At 38.9% G+C, this 16,387-nt stretch overlaps 1 protein-coding gene across 3 annotated transcripts in view; it reads left to right on the forward strand.

Moving 5' to 3' along the window:
• Positions 1 to 16,387, forward strand: part of CPQ (carboxypeptidase Q) — a 162,507-nt gene that overhangs the window by 111,608 nt on the left and 34,512 nt on the right. For all 3 annotated transcript variants that reach the window (XM_074577490.1, XM_074577488.1, XM_074577489.1), the window contains one exon: positions 6,277 to 6,368. In XM_074577490.1, coding sequence (XP_074433591.1) covers positions 6,277 to 6,368 — 92 coding nt within the window. The remainder of the gene's footprint in view (positions 1 to 6,276; positions 6,369 to 16,387) is intronic.

The raw sequence follows: 16,387 nt of genomic DNA on the forward strand, positions 1-16,387 counted from the left end.
GAATGTTATGACTAAAAATATCATAGATATAAAAAATAGGCAGTGTAATGAGAACGCAATGAGAGCTAAAATATGTTACTTGCCATGAAGCCCAGCAGTTTAATTAAATGAGGAAATAAAACATTTGCTGAGATTATGGAAATTTCAGAAAATCTCCAGTTTCCCAATCTGTTAATGAGTAAAACAGTTTCCACTTTAGCAGATTGAATCTAAAAGAAAATGAAAAAAACCCTTTGAATGTTTGTCCAGATCAAAAAAAAAAAAACAAAATTAACAGAGCATTGCTAGTTTGGAGGGGATTTTAATGATGCATAAAGGGACTGCTAGTGTGATGTATGCAAAACAGAGCAATTAAGAATGACTATTGGTACAGCTAATTTGACCCTAAAATATGCACCAGAAATTGCTTTTGTAGAAGGCTGCTAGTAAAGTCACAAGAGACCTTGGGAAATTTCTGTGAAAACTGTGCAACAAAGAAGGCACGGCAGGAGAGAGACTGGGGAAAGCAGGAGGCAGAGCATGGAGGAAACTCAAAGACACAGTTTTCTACGACACTATTTTCAGACAAACCCAGTTGACACTGCAATAAATTAAAAAGGATGAGGACAAACCAGTAATAAAGGAAAGCGTAAGTGCCTCCTTAAAAAGAATAGTAGCCATGTGTCTGTTGATGCTGTGTGTGTTCCAGCTTCAAACTCTAAACCTGGAGCTTGTCGTCAAAGGATTCCTTTAAAACCAGAATGCCGTCACATGAACGAGCCATGGGTGACTGATGTATTAGGTGTCTATCAGGGCCCCCTACGAATTATTCGTGGAATAATTTCTAAGATAAATTTGTGGCACAGAGTATCAAGGGAGAGCATCAGTGTTTTGTAGTATGCCTGGGAGAAAGTTAATGGTGTCCAGCTAAAAGGTTCAGCTCCAAAAGGCAGTGGATGGGACATGGACAATAATCTGCTGCTGTTAAAAGCACAGAGTTTCAGCTTAGTGAGGTCATTGTCTTGCTTGAGTAATTTCAGCTGATACAAAGTACATTTCACAAGTGGAATTTCCCTGTTGTAACGTAGCTGAAGACAGGGAAGTGTTCCACATTATTGACACTACATCAGGGGCTTAACAGAGATCTTATTAAATGTACCGTTTCGTTCTTGTTTACAGAAAACTACGTTGGTACTTGAAACAGAAGCAGATTGTACCACTGTGTTTGATGCTGAACTCTTGTTGTCTTTAGCAAAATGCGCAGTACTGGTTTTATTTTTATTTTAAGCTGTGGCAGAGGTTTTAGAAATTCCAGGCATTTTATGAGAAGTGCTTGCATGATAGAAATATCCCAACTAATGTCACACAGTAAATTCCCTATGTCTAATCAGCTGCAAACCTGAAAAAGGTAGGGAGTGCATTAGGAATTTAATGATTGTCAGCAGCGTCATCGTGTATCTTACTACTTTTTGTATAAATACCCTTTTAAAGAAATTCCACGCCACAGGGTAATAATGCAGAAAAACGTGTAGCTTGTGATGTTAAATGCAGCAGTGGATGAGACTTGAGGATGACATATCGGTATGTACCTCTCCCTAGTAGCTCCTGAAGCAAATGCATCAGTGGCTTAGTTGGTGTTAGTGAGTGAGGGATCCGGTACTGCAAGTGCTTCTGCTTTGATGCTCAATTCAGGGCTTTGCTGGGCATTTATGTAGGGTCTTGGGAGGTTGAAGCTGGCAAAGCTCTAAGAAATCTCATGGTCTTCACAGTTTCACAGCGCACGGTGAGGGGCTACAGTCATTTTCCTTTGTATTAGTTACAGATGAGCTTCAGCCCCATTTTTGTACTGCTAAGGAGCTTCTCCTCTGTTCAGCTAATGCAACCTCTTACAAATGTTCTTAAAAATCAGGAGGGGTGGGAAATAAATACGGCTTTCAGACTGAAGAAATAGAAATAGACTTTAGAATTAAAAACCAGGAAGATAATATTTTAACACTGAATACACTATAAACGCAAGTTAAAATACTTGACCTGTTAATCTACTCACATCCATTTGCAGTATGCTTATATGCCTCATGTAAGCTGAGCAGCTATTTGATTTGCTTGGGGGTGATCCCAGTGCTTTGGCTTGCAGGGGAAAAAATCCTTTTTCACCGAGGCAGGATACTTTTTATATTTTGAAGAGCTGATCAGTCGTACAACAACATGATGACTTCTCTTGAAGAGGTCTGATTAGCCATCATACAGTGTCTTCTTAGAAAATACTTTATCTTTGTACTTAATCCTCCTCATCAGTAAGGATTTATGTTTATAAAGCGGGAAAATATTTACTGAAGTATAAATATTTAGTATTTACACTACTGATCTCTATTTTGATTTTTTAAAAAAGACACAATTCAAGTTCTCCCTCCTGGCTTATGTACTCTCTGGAGGGCGAGGCAGGTTTATTTTTTAACATTACACGTGACAGACGAGCATAATTTGTCTGTGCTTGTACCAAACCATACATTTCAGTTTCACTATGTGAATTTTATCAAACGTGAGCAAGATATGTGGGACAAAATTCAGGTCTTGTATAGCATCCTTGTAAGTATCATCACAGGGAGATCATCCACATGGGTAAGAATATGTGTGGATTTAATAAACACTGTCACATCTAGAAAATATCCATTTTAGATTTAAAATTAAGGTAAATTGTGCATATATATGCTTGTGTGTGTGTTTAACACCTCCATGTTATTTGTTGACAATTATCTTTTACATAAGTTATGAAAGCATAGCTTTTGGCAAAATACTTCATGGTTGTTGAGGTTGAAGTCAAACTGATTAGTTAATAAAGTTTAGTTACAAATTGTTTTTTACTCAAGCATTTGGTATTTTGGCTTATATAGGCTTGCTGCTGACACCTGCAAGCGTGAGCACTCTATGATGATTTAAAAGAAACAGAGAACAGAGTCAATAAAAGCTGCATCTTAGTATGACTGAAATGTTTTCGGTACCCAAGGACAGAGAAAGGGCTAACAGCCACTCCAGCACAGAGGGCGTACAATAGAGCAAGCGTCCTGGTGTACTCGCTGCACACGTTTCCTTAGTCGTAGACTGACCATATTGATGTTTTTATTTCATCCTTTAACTTAGGAGCACAGGTGCCTTATGCTATTTTTTATGCGTGGGATAAACCATAAGAACGTAGAGGTTGATCAGTAAACCGCACCTTTGTGGTAACCTATGACTATGTTTCCCAGTTAAGGGTAAACTAGAGGGGGAAAAAAAAAAGCTACTTCATTTTTCTAATACATTGGAGATTTGCAAATTAATCTGTAGCTGGAGGAGGCTCTGTAGTTGTTTTGGTTTTGGATTTAGTTCCGTGGGCTTAGAAAGAAAATTTATTTGAGTACCAGCTATCACCTTTTCAGTGTTATCCTCCTGTAAGCCCCTGCTGTTCTCTTTATTGGGATGCAGCAGTAGGAAGGACACAGGGATTTTGGTGGTTTCGAGCAGGTGCTGAGCTCTGCAACTTTCCTTTGAGTACATAATCTCAGATGCCAGTGACCCTGGATCTCAGATCCCAGTGACAGTAGGATCCCCGCACTGATCTATTGATGAATGCCATTATAACCTGCTGCATTTGCCAAAATGATCTATTTGAATGGACTGGGTACCTTTGTAATCTGATTTTCTTCTGGTATCCACTTTTTTTTTTAGACTATGTAATATGTCATTTATACAAATAAAAAGGAAAGAGGCACTATTTTATTTGTGAAACAGTTTTCCCTCATTTTAAAATTTGCTACCCAGCCCTCTACATGGTACACCCTTCACAGAGCATAGCTTTCTAGTCCAGGTGCTCTTTCATCATGCCTTTTCAATACATATTTGGGCTGTGATCTGCAAGAATTCTGACTTTGTGGAGATGACACCGTGCTTAGGAACAAGTGGTTTTTAGGAAGCAAGTCAGAATAGTTGAACTTCCTGAAAAAAAAATCATAACTTAAGTACAGTACTTCATATTTTTTAATAAAAACATGCATTGAAAATATTCTTAGCAATTTTACTTGTGAATATTGGATTTGTTTGATGTTCTTTGATCAGAATAGCTGTGCATTTTAATAACAGGTAGATAAATACTTATCGCTTTCAGATTAAGATAATGAGGAAATTAAATTTTCCTGTGTAGACTTTGTTTTGTATTAAAATAACTGCTTCCATAGCTTATATATCTTTTTTTTTTAACTTGCCCATTTAATTTCAGTAGAACACACAAGTGAATCTGCTGACAGAAATCTCTGAGATTGGAAAAGCCAATACACCATCTCTGGGACTGGGAAGACCAAAGCTCAGCAGGGCTTTTTTTTCCCCCCAGCTTTTACGGACTGATGCAATGACAGGCTAGGAGGGGGCCATAAGAATCTCTTCCCCACAAGTGAGATGAGACCTTCTGAAGCTCCTGCGGAGCAGGAGCGATCAGCTGGGATTACAGCCCATTGGGGCCCCACCTGACGTCCCTGATGACTGACCCAAGTCCCCTTAGGGCAGCAGTGACAGACTAAAGCATCTTGATTTTTGCCTGGGAGGAGCCAGGAGATGCTGCTCCCTGTCTCAAGCATCTCCTACCAAAGCTGCTTTCACAGCCTTGGCGTGGGGGGATGGAGACTGGGCTTCAGTGCTTTGGATTCTGTGGTATGACAAACACACCTCTTATTTTCCACTTAAACTGTGGTGCCATTGGAACCGTGCTCCAGGACAGGCTGCTCTATGCTTTATACCCAGCACCTTCTCTTCTTTAGAGCCGCCCCTTCTAACCAAGCTGTTGACACATTGGTGGTTATTTTGTGTCTAAAATCTTTCAAACTTCAGACCAATAGCTATTTTACTATCTTGATTTCACCTCATTGGCCATCTGGCTGATTTGAAAAGCAAAGGAGGCTAATCCTGCGCTGTCATGATTTAGGAGAAGAGCAGGAAATCCACTGGGATGTGTGCAGGGTGTTGTCTTTAAAATAATGAGGTTTGACAGCCTTTCTGTTTACAGTCAGCAGATCAACATTTAGAAAATACACCTTTAAACCACTTGTTTGCACCTCCCTCATCATGAAATACTGGAAAATCCAAGGTGTTTTCTTCAGATTTTGACTATTCCTTGTATACTCTGCCTTCAGTTATGAGGATTGGTAGCGTGTAGTTTTGGGAAAGAAATCTTCAGTTGGTTTTCATTGTGTCGAGAGGAAAAAAATAATGAAGGTCAGGTCTATTTGTAAACCTCATCCATTTCAGCTAGGAAATGAAATAAGTTTTGACAGTGATACCGATATTATTTCTCCCCAGCACAAAAGTGTAATTTATGCTTTACCGCTTGTGATAGTCTTCTGACTGGTTTTTCTTTTCTTTCTTTTCTTAATAGTTTTGGGGGCTTTATTTTTGCTCGAACATAATTAGCATTACACAGCACAGAGAACACTATTCTCAATCTGTTTGCTCTTCTATGCTCTCAGGTTTGATGTTTCAAATGTATTAGTTTATGAACAGAATGAATCAAGTAAATAAAGGGCAACAACTTCTATCTGTTCAGTTCTGCCATGGCAGAGACGGTTTCAAAATTTATCTGAGAACTTATCTTTCTTACTGAGCTACCATAGCAAAATAGAAAATGGCCTTGTGTTTGCCTTGTTTTAAGAAGCTGTGCATACATTCAGCAGCCGATTGTATTTCAGATTCCAAAGTACTGATTGTAGCTTTTCGTTTCTCTGATAAAAAGCAAAATAATATTGCGGAGCCCCTCAGTTCTTGACATGAGCAAACATTTCTCATATAAATCCAGCAGCTCATTTTCAATTAATTATAATAAATTAACCATGACAAAGCAATGGTAATTCTCATGAAAATTTGATTTGGATCTGCTGAAAGCGGACGCGCATTACTTAACTGCAGACCACCACCATGACAGCAGCATATGTCTCAGAAATCTATCAAGGTAGTTGGTTTGTGTCGTGGTTTTCAGACACCCGCAGTATGTCCCCAAAACGGGCTTCTCTTGTGCGACTGCAGCTGGTAGCAGCACCACAACAGCCCATTCCTTCCTGGCGTGGGCTCTCTCCCCGCACCTCAGTCCTTCCCACAAACAAGCAAAAAATACTCTCAACAACAAAACCCACACTTGAAGTGGGTTGCAATGGGCGAACGTAGAGATGAGTGAATGGAAACCCAGACTTTCATCCATTGGAGGGGGGAGACCAGTGCTTTTTTTCTCAAATATATGGATATTGAGTACTAAATACAATATTTAAAATGCTGTTTTAGGACTTCGTCCAAAAAGGACTCTGCGCTTGGTGCTATGGACGGCAGAAGAGCAAGGAGGAATAGGTGCCCAGCAATACTACCAGTTGCACAAGGTAAATGATGTCTTCTGATGCTTGGCAGCATTTTTCTCCCTGGTCTTGTGCCTTGCATATTATTTTTGTCAAAATGTTCAGCTTACTATCTAGCCAAAAATAGTGATTCTAGTTCTGCCTGAAATTATATTTTCTGGTTTTAATCGTAAATGTAGACTTCATTTTACATTTAACAGAAAGTGATGCGACCACATGTATATGTGTTCCGCTTGACCTAAGATATCTGTCACAAAACTGTTCTGAAATAGATATTTCATGATGATATCTGCCATAGCTTTCAAACATAGCTTTCTGAGAATGAGTGACAAATGGTCCACATATGTTGGCAATATAAATAAATTTTGTTTGCCTTACGTATTTCTGCTTCGTTGCATTTTCCCATCATATTTTACTATGTAAAATATAAAATAATGCAAAGAAAAATCTTTGCTATCTTATCTTAATAGTATGTAGTCTAAAATACTCTTTGACAGTCATTATTTCGAGAGGATCTGGAACATTTTCAATGGTTGATTTCTGATGATGCAAGGAACTCACAAACTCTATGCCTGGTTATCAAGACAAAAATACTGTGTATCGTCACATCTGTCTCTCCTGCCAAGAACTGCCTTTTCAAAGTACATCGTGACATAAAGGGAAGTTGCATAAAACTATTTTGGAGATAAGTCTTTGGAATATGTGCGGGGGTTTTTTTCCCCGAAAAACTATACTGTAACTGTATAAGCTAAACTAGTTATCTTTTATGCTTTTCCCTAATTTAGTGTTATTGCACTCAGCAATGGTTAATATACCCAAGGCAGAGACAAGATGAGTGCAAACGTGTTTAGGAAGTCACCTGCTGTACAATAATATGAAAGCAGACTTACAATCAGTTCCTAAGAGTACGTTTTTAATGGTAAGCAACCTATCAGAACAAATAAATGGAAATTTCACTTTGAATCAAATTCATCGTCATGAACAAAACTAAATCAATTTGCATCTGCAAATAGAGCTGTCAGAGGTAGCATTACAGTGGTTGTGCTTTTCTGGCTAATTGATGAACAGTCAATTATTTCCCACTAACTTGTTTAACATTTACTAAGAAATGTATTTAACTACCCATATATAATGTAGTTCCTCCTTATATAATTTGGAAAATTATATGGATAGCTCAGCTTAGTCATTTGGAAGAGGAACATAAGAGCTTGCTTCTCAGCTTCAGGGAGGTGACAGGTTGCAATTTAGTGTGTGTTAAGGACTCTGGATTTACCACTGGTATTCTGGTGTTCAGCAGGATTAAACTAGAATGAAATGTTCTGGAATATGTAGCACGGGAAAGAGATGCTTCTCATGTACAGAAGTGCATTTTGGAGGAGCTGGAGGGATGCTCTGTGCGTAGTGCACGCCGCTCACGAGGAATGTATCAACATCCCTGCAGATTTCCATGTTGGAAAATAAGCTCTGTCCTGTGGTGGTGGTGTCAACAACATGTGAAACTGTCTCATGCACGTCTCATCTTTTGCCAAAATGCCTGCATTTCACTGTTGTCACTAGGATTTCTATTCAGAAGTAATATCAAAAAGCAGGCTTAAGGATCAAAGAGGGAAATATAAAGCAGGCTGGGTGTTGTTTGAAAGATACTTGGTTACTTTGCTTTTAAAAAAAATGAGACAAAGATGTGTCTCAATTTTTGCTCTGCTGGTGCGATTCCGTCTGGATGTTGTGCTCTGCAAGAAAGCCCAGTCTAACTTAACAAGGATTTGTAATTTACATGGAGAATTTAAGCAGAAATTACATCCGTCTGTTGTTTGTTGTTCTTGTTTCCCCCCTACTATGCGATCTGGCATAATTATAAATTGATATGACTATAGGACATCGCATTACTCATAATAACAAAATAAAGCAGATTAATACCGTACATTATATTTAGCATGAAAAATAACTTAACCTTTTAATGATTTACTTGCGCAAATTTCTGGCAATTAGGATAGTACGGCACAAACATTGCTCGCTGATGGTAATGAGTACAAGTTAACTAAGAGTGGTATTTAAAGATGCCTTGTTAAATGAAAGATGGCCTGTATGACTCATCTACATCGCTGGGCTTATTATGACTTTAGTTCGCTACAAACAAGTAGAAATATGAATGCAGTAATTCAGCACAGACAGACATGGATTTACTTGACATTGTAAATTACCTCCTCATGTCAGTGGAAATGTGGCAAGGGAGAAGAAATGAAGACAATATAGTACTGGACAAGTACAAATACTCTAACTTTGTAGCTTATTTATTATTTCTTTCAATTTAATTTCAGGTCTTTCTTCCTCATCCGTCATTATAGGTTGCCACTGCTAGAAAGTGGATAAGTTACTGCAGAAATAACTGAGATTGCGGGGGCAGCATAGTGGTTTTACTATGGTGCCAATAATTAACTCATATCCCTGTACAATAGCATTATTTATATCACTCAAGTATTTCCGTAGAGCCCAATATTATAGTTTCTGATTTTTAAAACTAGTGGTAGGGTACACTGGCTGTTCGGAGCTTTGTGAGAATGTAAGGGATGCCATATTGAGTTGACCAAAAGCTCAGTCTAGCGCTGTCTCCTGTTTCTGATAGCATGCAGTAAAAAGGTGCTTGGGAAAAAGCATATTTGCCCAACTGCAGCCAGAATACTCATGCAACTGTGCTTTCATTTTATCACATATTACTCTGGAGAGCATCTCATGGTCCTCATCCGTTGTTTCCTTTGTATGATATTTGTAAGACGTTTCCAGGAGTCGAAGGCCAAGTGTCGTCCAGCAGTTTCAGTGCCTCCATTCGTGTGGGGGTACCTGCCACCCACCGGTACATCGCAGAGCACCTGCTGGGTTTTGGCCATGGGGTAGAAGCCTCCCAGGTGAATCACTGGCATCTTTGCTCCCAAAGGAGATACCTGCCAAAGCACTCACTGCTTTTAACTGTCGGCTAATAATTAGGTTGAATCCCAGACTGGAAAAAAGCCTGATTTTCCTTTACAATGAAGACTCTTCATGAAGGGTAATGAAATTAAAAGATCTAAGTGTAAACCAGACTCCAGGTCTTGGGTGCTGACATTACATCTGAAGTCTTTGCCCAATGCTTAGTGTTGTGTGACCCAGTTGCTGAGTAGTGCTCTTACGTACAGACAATACAGTAAATAACTTCAGGAATGTGAACCATTGCAACTGCTTCTTTCCTTTCCAAGTTGAATGGAAGAAGCAGGGGGAACATAGTTTAGTAATTCTGCAGGACCTCGTGTTGCAGCTATTCAGTACAGATTCTCCTACAACCTTTAAAAACAGTACCTGAGTGCCCTCCAGTAGGGTTTTTGAGGTTTTTGTATGTTTACTCTTATGCTATGGGAGAAGGAAGTGTGTGTAACGAAGTGTCTGTCCTCCTTCCGTTGCTTCAGACTAGTTCCTGTGAAAGATCTGTGTACCATGAAGACAAGGTTACAGTTACTTCCCTGGCTGAATTAACGGACTATGAATGGCTGATAATATTTATTTTGGAATAGAAATATTGCATACAGTCTCCTGGGAAAGCAAATACATTTTGTAATGAGAAGACTAAGAGATCCTAGGCCACATTCAAATTTACTTTAGTAACTCTGTTGTGATCATTGAAGGCATTAATGTGTTACGAATTTAATTCAAACCGCATTAGAGAAAGCATTCTTAAAATATTTCTGCATGCTTTTATTCATATCATAATGATGTTTACAGTACTTACCTGAATTTCTGGTTCAAATGCCATCCACGGTTTTAACTTTTCAGGAAAGGTTTCACTTTAGGAATAGTATAGATCATCAATGTGTACTATGGTTTCCTTTTTGTGTTTATTACCAAGAAGATTTGATGTTTTGCCCAAGCTGGGTCTGCATGAAAGCAGGACTTCCTGAAATGCTGGTATCTCATTGTTGCTAATTTAAGTACTCTTTGTTGATGCTCACTTGAGGTTTCTACTGTGATTTGCTAATGAGTTACTTTCTCTAAGAAGCAAATATCCAAAAAAATTCTTGTTGCTTTCGGGTGAAATGATTCTTCCCCAGAAAAAATTGGCTTCTCAAAACCAGAGTTTTCAGAAAACTCGTGTATTTCAACATTCTGTATATTTCCCAAGGTACCAAGTACGCTGGTGAAAAGTGAGGTGTGGGTTTGTTTCTGATTTGAACCAAACACATCAAGGACTTTAATGTGGGTTCTTTTATCCCAGAGAAATATGTTGACCATTTGCCTACTGACTGTTCTCAGGAAATATTCTCTGTAATCAAAAGTTCTGTAAAATTACTGCTTCTTGTTTTCACCACCGCTGTCCTGTTGATCCCTTTCATTAAGAAATGAAAGAAATGCATAAAAAGAGAAATGTTCAGTTACAAAACTACAAAAAGAGAATAATTGCACTGTATTCTCCAGAATCACAGTTAACAACCAGAAGCACCCTTGATTGTATTAAGCACAGATTGTGTTAAGCATTATACAATTATATTTTACACCACTTCTAGGTCAGTAGGAATTAATAATTCTTAATATCGTAGTGTTGCAGTCCTACTGAAAGCTGCAGAGGAAACCAGATTTTACTAAAACACAAAAAACGTTTGATTCCTTACCCTGCCTGAAACAGGGAAGACCAGAATCAGCCATGGCAGCGTGTCTTATGTGTGGCAAATTTCATACACATCTAGTGTCAGGAGAACTTTTGTCTTTGTAGCTTTCCTCCCTTTTCTTTCCCTCATGCAAGTAGCAGGGCTGCCATCTGAAACGTTGTGAGCTGGTGGAGGCATCTTCTGAGGGTGGCTGCTCTGCTCTCGTGCTCCAGGCAGATGCACCCAACCACAGGTCCGGGTGCTTTGGGATGTTCTGCTGTAAGAAAGCTGGGCTCTTTCTATCCAAACTGCCTGCAGCTGTGCAAGACCCAGAAAATTGTCACCTCTTGTTGACTCGCCGTGATGAACTTTCTCCTCATTGACTTATTTTCATTTTAACGTTTCACCTCTTACCCAGAACCTAAAAGCGTTCTGCATAAAACCCAGGAAATATTAACAATGTGTGCGCTGTGGTAATTTCCAAGGCGTTGCCGATTTATTTTCATCTCTCTTTTATTGAAAGTTACAAAAGTATTCATTCGCTTACTGAAAGAGTAAAAATCATCTTTGGTTGAAAGATGTAAACCACAGTTTTTAGTTTTGGCAGTGTTGCCTATTTTCAAACAAAAACCTAAAACCTTTCAAAACGGGACAGCGGTGGGACACAGTTGTTCAGAGGCATAGATAGTGTTTTGATACCCTTGTATTTCAGCAATAAAAGGGCTTGAGTTATGGAATGTTTTCCAGGAAGAGGGCTTCTCTTTGATATATGGCTCCTTGTCGAAGAAAAATCCTCCCAAGACAAGGCTGCAGGTAATGCAATGCATCCCTTACGTAGCCTGCTGCTGTCCTCAGAGCTGTCTGCTTTTTCTTGTCTGTCATCCCAGGGAGCTTACAATACTGAATGGTCATCTCTGTCAGTGCTGGCAAGTGCTTGCAGAGGAAACAGTAGTGGTATTGTACAAGGCAAGACATGCTACTAGTATGTTTTTACTGAGTGAAACACTAATAAGTACATGACGGAATCCTGCTCCAAGGCTGTTGAACTTACTGAGACTTTTGTCATTGGCTTCTCAGAGGTCAGAACTCTGTAACTCTGATAGAGAACAAGCCATAAAATCTGTGGACCTCTTTACGGACTGCTTTCCCACAAAATGTGGCAGAAAATATGTCATCTTTTAATAAAGTATGGGTTTTATTCTTGTCATCTATCAAAAATCGTGCTAATCTTAAGCTTTGCAGAGCTTTCTCCCGTGTAATGATGGGGTAGTTTACAAAAATTTATAACTGACAGTGTTCCTGATTTTCCGTGTCTTCACTGAAAAAAGCGTGTGAGTGGTATGATCACACTTGTGGCTGGTGGTTATTATGCCTTGATGCTGGCGCATCCCTGCTTCCTAACAGCTGTTCTGGTGTTTTTTCTCTCGTTTCCATTTATGCTGTTTTGCTTCATTAAATAATCTTGATCCTAAACAGCAACTCAAAATTACACTACACCATGTTTATATATTATTAAACACTTAGAGGGTGTTATTTATTTTATTTTTTTTCTTTTCCAGCTGTCACATCCACTTAGGTGCTTCCGGTGTTTTCTCTTGCCTTTCCTGTAGTCTTCGTTGCCAGCCTAACAAACCTGGGTGTCTATTTAAACACACTTTTAGTACTGCAAGTGGGATGACCGTCATTTCACCATAGGTTCTGCAACATGGTTGTTGCTGTGCTATACTTGGATCCCAGCTGCTCTGAGTCAAATACTGGAATATAAGAATACAAGTGTTGATGTTTCCTAAAGTTAAGCGTAAATCAATAACAGAAAGCTGAAAATGCACTGTCGGATTAGCTGATGTCCCTTATTACTGGAAAAAATTAACCATTAGTCAAGGACAGTGCTTTGCCATTACAGACTTTCGTATTTTCCCTGTAAAGTGGTGATTTTTCTCAGTGGAATGAAAAAGAAAACCAGTAAATGGGCTATTGGACAAGCAATAGCACTCTATTTTAAACAGCTCCAAATTACTGAAGGCTTTTAGGACAGCTGTTCCCTCCCTTATCCTTTCAGGTACCTCACTGCTTTAGCTGGGTAAGAGGAATTGATGTCAGTGACTTGGTAGACGAGTCATGAGATGTTGGAGTCTAGTTTAACATTTGGTAAGAATTAACAACTGGAATTTTGACTGAATAAGTAGCTACCTGTATGCTTGGGATTGCCAGTGTCTCCTCTGGATGGGATGTGTTTACCACCAATAAAAGTACCAATCATGTGTATGGCAAGGGTTTGTTTTATTAATTGAAAAGATTTTGTTGTAATTTCATGTTTTCAAGTGTTTTCCTTAGAGATGAGAAGCACTTGTATTTTTAGGTTTGCTTAACAGAGATAAAAATAGATCGTTTATAGAGAAAACAAATAAAAGGAATTAAAATTAAAAATATAAAAATAGGAAAAGTATTGGCACGGAGCATGCCTATTTGCATATTCAATGAAAATAGCAAGCTATAGAAAGCCAATTTTCCCATGCAGCAATTACTGTAATGTTTCATTTAAAAATTCAGTCCAAGAGCTAGGCTTGATAAGATAAAGGGAGGTGACTTCTTCTGTGACCAAGTCATAGGAAGGTAAAGGATAAAAGTCTATTTTGATGTTCAGTGAGTTAGGCAGCAGGTTACACCAACAAGATTTAATTTTCTGGTATGTGCTAAGAGAAGTGGCACAGTACCAAGATGCAGCAAATGGGATTACTTTCTGAAAAAAGTGCATACTGAGTTTAAAATGCTTATTTAAATGATACATTCAATATGAGGAAAAGTGAAGAAAACAGCTGAGCCTGCAGTTATTTTAGAAAATCTTACTGGTTTGTTTTTCTGTTCCCTTGAGTTAGTCAAGGGAGCAACGCACGGTCTCACCCCGCTTTGCTAAGTGGCAGTTATCCCTGCACCATAGAGGGCAAAGGACAATGGAGCATCTTCTCTGTAGCATATTTCACAGAGTGTATGTATTTCTTTCTGTATAAGAAGAAATGCTAATATACATGCACAAAAGTGGGTACGGTGAAATCAACCTGACCTCCTTTTTTAATATTGCAACTTTCAACCTCAACAGTGAATAGAATGGTCATTAATCTTGTCTTCCAGTGGATAAAATAGGGAAAAAGCTTTCTCAAGGACATATGGTACTTCGAGGAATGGTGACCTGTTTCTTTTTTGTCCCCCAACGAGTCTAGTTTCTCTCCCCAGGGTGTGTTGTTTTCTTGCCACTCCAGCACGTTCTAAGAACCAAAGAGCTTTCTTACAGAGCAAGAATATGGTGTAATGTATTGTGGGTGGTTTGTTTTCTCAGTTTCATATTAAAACCACATGTGAACATTTATATGAGAAAACACAACTGAAGGCTGCAGTAATGCTCTTATACTAGCAGTTTATGAAGTTTTGGAAGTTAAGAATTCTTGGTTTTGGGGCAGTAGGTGAGATTTCTTCTGAGTAGCCGCACTGCTCCCGCCCTCGCTTTTCTCACCTCGGTGCCCTGGATAATTCTTCCCACTCGCCTCGTTGCTCCTCCTCATTGCAGCTTCTCTAAAAACAAGCAGACGTCCTGCTTCAAAGACTCAGCCAAAGAGGCCATTTCTGAATGTTTCAATCCTGGTATTTATAGAGTGCTCACTATTATTACGTTACCTTTTGTTGGCAATTCATCCGCACACCGGAATTATGTTGTCTACCCTAACTCCCGTTCTGAGATGTTCTTTCTGTTGTAACTGTGACTTCTGAGCATCGTTGGTCCCTTTCACTGCACGGTGTGCTTTTCTGGGCCTGCTTCTCTCACACTACATTCAGAGGGTCAGTGAATCACGATTTCCTGTTGAGACTCATGACCTGTAATACTGCGTTTGAAGCTAGGCCTAGATACCACGTGTATCCTGATTCTTGACGTTTAATCTTGTATCTGAGTTTTTTTTCATTGTATAAAAATAGTCATTGCCAGTTTGGCAACAGCGTTGGTTATTTCCACCTTGATTTCCAGTAGCTTCATGGGTGGATAGGTAGACTGGTTATTTCAAGGTATTAGAACATTTACGATTGCTTCTTCATATGCAAGGGGTTTGTATTAATTTTTTAACTGCTGGATATGATTCTAAGTAAGAAATGAATACCTCTGCCATGCTAGAAATTGTTTCACTCAAAAGAGGAAAGTTCTGGGAAAGTCGTGTAAAACACAGTTCTTGGCAAATTCTATGAAGAACTTCTGAAAACTTATGGGGCCAGATTTTTATATTTGTGGAATATTACATTCACAGCCATCTGTAGTTCATATTTGGTTTTATATCCAGAAAAATGTGAAGGAATTCTGTACTGAATTGTAGGCTTATGTAAGGCGTTAATGACATGGATCTGTTACTCACTGCTATCACGTAGCTCTTGTAATGATTTTCTTGTAATAACCTATGACAGACATAAAGTTCTGGAACGAGATCTGGGCATAGGAGTAAAACCTGCAGTAAGTTGTCTTACTCACATTCAAGATAGTCTGAAGTATAGCTTTTTCTCTGCCTGACCTGGCCATACACTGCTTTATTTTGCAAAAAAAAAAAAAAAAAGTGATGTGCCTCTCAAAAAGAGTGAGACCTTCTTTCATGTAAAGTTCCTCAGTACTTTATTCCAATTAAAACTTTGCATCTGAGTGTTCTGAGTGTGTGGGAAGCAAACAAATGCCTCTAGATGTGATTTTTTGTTCTTTTAGCTAAAAAGAATCTTCGGAGTACACATAAAAGCAAAAGGGTTTATGCCATTTATACACAAAATCTTAAAATTTCATGTTTCCTGTAAGAACTTACCTTCCTTAAGGGAAGCACAAACTTCCCTTAAAATGGACATTACTCCTTCAGGTCAGGAGGAACCTTGGCAGTCCTCCAACCGAAGTCAGAGTTGAGTACATGTTATATTGAAAGTAATGTGTTTCTGAAGACACATCAGCTGTTTTTTTAAATGGGATGTCCTTCACAATCCAAGCAAGCTTTGAATGCATCTAATTTTAAATCCAAGCAGACTGCGTACCCTGCCACAGAATTTCTGAGTTCCAGGTCTAAGAAGAAAGTGAGAGCTGCAAGTGAAAACTGAAATGTGGTGGTAATGGCTTACCCTTCTAGGTGGCACTTCAGAAGTCTTATAGCAAGTATTTGGGGACAGCAGGCCAGTCATGTTGTGGCTCCTAGAAAATATTGATGCCTCAGAACTGAACTTGAGCTGTTTCAGCGTTTTCATACAGTAAGATTAGGTCCCTTCATTTATGCTTATATACACGCGATCACATTTCTCTGGAAAGAGAAGCATTTCTCTGCTGCTTAAACAAGTTTGTTCACTTGCTCTGACATCTAGAACCCAGTATATGGTGCCAGTTAAAAGAGCAATCACAAAACAGTATCTTCTTTCCTTATATGTTTA

Source organism: Larus michahellis, chromosome 2 (genome assembly GCF_964199755.1).
Source record: "Larus michahellis chromosome 2, bLarMic1.1, whole genome shotgun sequence".
Classification (NCBI taxonomy): Eukaryota; Metazoa; Chordata; class Aves; order Charadriiformes; family Laridae; genus Larus; species Larus michahellis.